Source organism: Contarinia nasturtii, unplaced genomic scaffold (assembly GCF_009176525.2).
Source record: "Contarinia nasturtii isolate CC-2019 unplaced genomic scaffold, AAFC_CNas_1.1 Cnas_scaffold_2760, whole genome shotgun sequence".
Classification (NCBI taxonomy): domain Eukaryota; kingdom Metazoa; phylum Arthropoda; class Insecta; order Diptera; family Cecidomyiidae; genus Contarinia; species Contarinia nasturtii.
This window is the reverse complement of record NW_022200077.1, coordinates 2,124-7,986: the sequence shown is the minus strand read 5'-3', so window position 1 is coordinate 7,986 and position 5,863 is coordinate 2,124. Positions and strand designations below refer to the sequence as shown.

Sequence of the window (5,863 nt, the reverse complement as noted above, 5' to 3'; positions counted from 1 at the left end):
ACATGGTGACGCCTATTATGTCGAATGAATCAAGCATATTTTCGACCAAAATGCGCCAATTTTGTGCACGGTGAGCGACACCTTCTTCTTCCAGTAAACATTGTTCAAATTGTTCTTCATTAATTTTCGGATATCTGGCCTGTTCAATACGCCCAAGCAAAAAAGACACAAAGGCAATTGCCGATGGCAATTCTATACTACTAAAGGCATACTCAATAAACATGTCATTAGTTCATAATTTTAAACAAAAATGCTTACCTTCTTTAATTTTCGCTTTGCTCAATCGACGAAAAATTTGCTTAATAAAATCAAATAAGCAGATAAAATTGATTGTAAATGAATGGAATTTGTTGATTTTAAAAAATATTGAGCACTTAAAATATAAATCTAAGCAATTTTCTTTAAATATTCGAAAAAAATTAAAAGGTAATAAATTTTGGCGAGGAAAATCATATTTATTTTAAGAATATTTAATATTTGTTTGAAAAGGTGATAAAACTCGATAGTTTTTGTGATTTTTTCGATTTTTTGTACAGGATATGTATTCGAATATGATCGGATCTTGGAATAAATGCCAGATTCGGTTTTTTCGTGCCAAAAAACCCCCCAATACCAATTTTCACAATAATCGATTAATAAACACATCATCTCCCAGAATAGTGGAAAATGGAAACTTCAAAAAAATTTTTTGTATGAAGTCATGAGCCAACTAAGAAAAACGGTTATCACCGATGAATTCCTTGGCCCGGAATTAGGTAGGAATGACTAGTCCCGTCTCTGTCGTTTTTTAAAATTGAAAAAAACTAGGACAGTGTATTAATAAGTACAGATTTAAATTTTGCTGTAACAAATTACGATTGTAGCAATGCATTGCAGTAATTACAATTGTATAGTTACTACAGAAAATTGAAGTTATCGTAATGTTTAGCTATTCCTCAACGCATAAGAATTGAAAAAACTTTCATTCGAATTACAAAAAAACATAAATGTACCTGATATAATTACTTAAAAACGACTATTCCTTTATTGCTATCCATTCGTTTGATAATTTTTTCATTATTTCCATTACTTCCATTATATGCATTTGAAAGAATCAGAATCAGAGCTGTCAACGAACGTTCGTTCGTTCGTTCGTAGGCAAAACATATTTTTATTTTGTTCGTTCTTTCGTTCGTTTGTAAGGTGTATATTATTAGTGAAATTGAAAGTAGATTATATTTTGTGAATTTTGGTATTGAAAACATAAATTATAGGAAAAAATTGAACAAAACAACTACTATTTACTTAAAATAAACAACGTAATAGTCAATATAATAATTGAATTTGCATTGTTAAAAATCGATAAATTTATTACGATTTATTAAATTACTGTTTTATTAAACAAAATCAAAAAACATAAGATACAATAATAATATTAAATTATTCATAAAAATCAAGTAAAATTAGTAATCGATTTTGCGATTTTTTTACAAAATAATAATTCATAATAAAATTATCAATTATAGAAAATGTACAATCTTATACCTATAGTTGGATAGAATTTTATTCCTGAATAGCTGGAAAAAGTCTTCAATTAGAATATTACAATAATAATTGAAATTATTTGCTTCAATTCATTTTATTAGTTGTCATTGATATTACGGGGCAGACTATTGTTGTTGTGACAAAAACAATACATGCATGCACTACTCAGCTTCATCTCTGATGAATAGTTGCTATTTTGAGCGTCATCACATTTATGATTGTTTGTGTAAGTATTGTTTCTATCACAGCAACAATATTCTGCTCAGTAAAATCGATGAAAATTAATAAAATGAATTCAAATAAATTATTTTATATAATGTTTTAATATTTGAACTAAAGTCTTTTTCCAAATATTTATGTATAAAATTAAATATGTTCGGATTTTTTATTAAAAAGTTTTAAATGCAAATCGTTTGATTATGATCGTTGTTTATTTTAAGTAAATAATATTTTTTTGTTCAATTTTTTCTCATAATTTATGTTTTCAATAACAAAATTCATAAAATATAATCTACTTTCAATTTCACTAATAAAATAATTATTTTATTTTCATACTTTTCCTACGAACAACGAACGAAGAAACAAACGAACGAACACCTTACGAACAACGAACGAACAAAAATTCAATAAAAATAGCTTCGAACGAATTGTTCGTTCATTGGTGTTCGTTGACAGCTCTGATCAGAATATCAAAAGCTATTTAAAATGTAAGATAGTGAGGCTTGTCGAAGGGCTTGAATTATTGCGTGAGCCTGAAAAAAATTTCGTTTTAAGGTCCATCAAAGTCTTCATCCTCCACTAGTATAAGCGTTTTTAATATACCAAATGTATGTGTATGTGTTATTCACAACACATGTAAAAATTACCCACCAGCTATTTTTATCATGAAATTGTCATAAATACATATATTCAATTTGCTAAATTTTTCATTTCTGATAAACTCACAGGAAAGGCTAATATGGACAAGCAAAATGTAAATTTGCAAACTGGTTTACATCTAGCCGTCGAACGGCAACATGTTCAAATTGTAAAATTACTTGTACGCGAAGGTGCCAATTTAAATATACCAGATAAAGATGGTGATACACCACTGCATGAAGCTCTACGTCATTACACACTCTCACAGCTTCGTCAATTGCAAGACGTTGAAGGATTCGGTAAACTGTTGATGGGATTACGTAACGTAAGTTGAACCAAATCAGTTGAACAAAATCAGTAGAGTACCCGAATGACATTCACAGAATTTTAGTGAATATTCACAAAAATTTAAAATTCTAAATATGTCACCAGATTTTCAATACGATATCTTATTCAACTTAAAAACAGCTGGAATTATAAAAATTGTTCGACACAGAATTAATGACCAATTCTTGATTCCAAAAAATTCAAACATTATAATTTTCGAGACAACGTTACAGAAATTACAATTTTTCGAGAACTTATAAGTTCAATTCAATTAAAAATTGTGCTCAGATAGAAATTCTTAGTTTTTCACCCTCCAAAAGGGTATTTCGAAATTTGCACGTCCTGGTCATTTCAAAATTTTCCTCAACTCTGAAGGGGTCATTCCTAGGGGGTGTATCTCAGAAAATTTGGCTCAAAATACCTTATTAAACTATTTTCTCCTGCATCAGAAAGTGAAGAGCTAGAAAGAAAGCCTTCACTTTTTTCGCGAAAATCCCCAGAAAATCGAAAGAATATTTCTATTATTTTTTCAATTTTTAAATGGGCAATTGCCAAATCTGTTCGCCAGGTAATCCAACCCCTTGGACCCCTGGTTAGAAGCTATGCCGGCAATATATGATCGAACTTTTCGTTACGAACATTTGAAATGTTGGTTTTGTTCCTTTTTTATTTGTAATAAATGAAAAACTAATTTAAAAACAAATATTTTCCCCATTTCAAAATTTCTCATATATGAGTCAAATTTTGCATGATAATTTAAATCGACTTTTTTTTACATAGTGCGAATAAATACAACAAAACTATTTAAATTGCTTTTATTTATTGCATTAATACCGAAATAAAAATTTTAATCTCTCAGTGATATTTCTTATTTACGTCATTTTTCAATGGAATTACTACGGTTGGATATTTTGATTTTTTTTATAATTCCGTCTGTTTTTATTGGGTACTTTGACTTAATTTAATGACACATTTTTGAAACATTTCATGTTTTCATCGCTTAGCATACGGATAAGAAAGCTTCAGCATCAATTGCATGTTTCTTGGCAGCCAATGGGGCTGATTTAACGATAAAAAATCGCAAACTACAAACGCCATTGGATCTGTGTCCAGATCCAAATCTTTGCAAAGTTTTAGTGAAGTGTTACAACGAGCGTAAGACTGACTGACCATTATTTCCATTACTTTTGATTTATTTTTCCTATATCCGATCTTTTCATAGGTAAGACTGACGATATGGATCTACCCGGAAACATGGCAAACATGGCAATCAGCGTTAATTCATCAAACGTTAATATTCAATCGGATCAAAATACAAATGAAACAATCTTAGAAAACGAAACAAATATAAGCACAACTACCCAATTGGAAGAATGTTTAATATGCTCGGATCTGAAACGTGATACAATATTTAAGGTGAGACAAAGAGAATATGAACAGTTGGCAAATGTTGAATTGTTAATCAATAAAAATACTTATAGCCTTGTGGACACGTTAGCTGTTGCGATACATGCGCACCACGTGTTAAAAAGTGTTTAATATGTCGAGAGACAGTATTTTCAAGGGAAAAAATTGACGAATGCCTTGTATGTTCGGATAAACGAGCAAGCATATTTTTCAAACCATGTGGCCATATGGTTGTTTGTGAAAATTGTTCGAAAATAATGAAGAAATGTGTACAATGTCGTACGCAAATTGATGAAATGGTGCCACTATCTGTCTGCTGTGGTGGCACAGGTGCTGTAGAAAAAGTATGTATATTGCGACGATTCCATATCAAATCGATCAAAATCTGGAAGCATGGTAAAATATTGTGCTCAAATTTTGTATATATGTTGGCCCTCATGAGAAACTAAGATAACCAAAATTTGGGACCTTACTTTTCACAAAGTCGTAAAAAATCAAGGAATCAATTTTCGAAAAAAATGGTCAAAAATCGAAAAAATTGCATTTTCCCATTCAATATAATTTGTAAACTTTTGTTTAAATACCCAGATATATGTATATCGTTGAATAGGTAATCGATAGGTCAAAACCCATAGCAATTTTTACTTTGACCCGATTTTTTGACCCAATCGGGGGCAGGGGGAACCTACGAGGGGCACCGTCGGGTATCTTAGTTTCTCATGAGGGCCAACATATATACAAAATTTGAGCACAAAATTTTACCATGCTTCCAAATTTTGATCGATATGATATGGAATCGTCGATTGTTAAGTAAGCGTGAGCTTGATCAAATTTCTCAATGTTTATTTAATTGATTCAATAGGTTTCAGCATCACTTGATGACAAAAATGATAGCGAATTAATGTTGGGCATCAATAAATTGGGCATTAACGTTGCAATGAATAATACAGTATCTGCAACACCTTCAAATGCTGCTGTTAATCAAACGAACACAAATATTAATAATATACAGTTGGATGACGTACAGAAACTTCAACAACAACTGCAAGATATCAAAGAACAGGCAAGATAAATGCATTGCATTTTTCATTATATTACCACTATCATTTCAATTGTTATTTCCATTTTTTAGACAATGTGTCCGGTTTGTTTTGATCGCATTAAAAATATGGTCTTCCTTTGTGGTCATGGAACATGTCAAATGTGTGGCGATCAAATTGACGGATGCCCAATTTGCCGTAAAACTGTTGAAAAACGAATACTGTTGTTCTAATGACGTTATCGAATAATACGGAAGTCCACGCTAAATATAGCCAGACTTCATGATAAGAACTATTAACATTGTTCCTTAAATTAAACTAAATTAATTTTTTCATTTATTTGTTTGATTGATTGATTGATGATTTTAATGTGCAATTTGCAGTGTGTGAACGATGCTATTCGACAATAAAGTATTCTCAGTTTTTCCATCGTCGCTATTTAATGTATTACACTATTACTATCATTACTGTTGTCAGTCAATTCAGTGTTGCTCAAAACGATTGCATCTCCTTCGCTGCTTGATGACCACCAAGACTGATATGAATCATAATCGGCTTCATTGGAATTTGTTGTTTGTTACTGAAATGTAAATAACAAACACACATTATACACTAATCACATGAATTCGAAAATTGTATACATTATTAATTAGATACAAATGAAAACAATTTATCAGTCGACAACGAAAAATCAATCAATTCAATCG

At 30.6% G+C, this 5,863-nt stretch overlaps 1 protein-coding gene across 1 annotated transcript; it reads left to right on the top strand.

Moving 5' to 3' along the window:
- Positions 1-443: 443 nt before the first annotated feature.
- Positions 444-5,599, top strand: LOC116349024 (E3 ubiquitin-protein ligase mind-bomb-like). Its single transcript, XM_031780279.1, has 7 exons — positions 444-755; positions 2,472-2,707; positions 3,714-3,864; positions 3,932-4,125; positions 4,191-4,460; positions 4,979-5,179; positions 5,249-5,599. Exons 1-7 carry the CDS (start codon positions 701-703, stop codon positions 5,387-5,389), a joined length of 1,248 nt encoding a protein of 415 aa, XP_031636139.1. The 5' UTR covers positions 444-700; the 3' UTR covers positions 5,390-5,599.
- The last annotated feature ends 264 nt before the right edge of the window (positions 5,600-5,863 follow it).

Coding starts and splice junctions, on each gene's coding strand:
- LOC116349024 (XM_031780279.1), top strand. CDS start 701: ATGAGCCAACTAAGAAAAACGGTTATCACCGATGAATTCCTTGGCCCG. Junction 2,708..3,713: donor TGTTGATGGGATTACGTAAC/GTAAGTTGAACC, acceptor TTCATCGCTTAG/CATACGGATAAGAAAGCTTC. Junction 3,865..3,931: donor AGTGAAGTGTTACAACGAGC/GTAAGACTGACT, acceptor ATCTTTTCATAG/GTAAGACTGACGATATGGAT.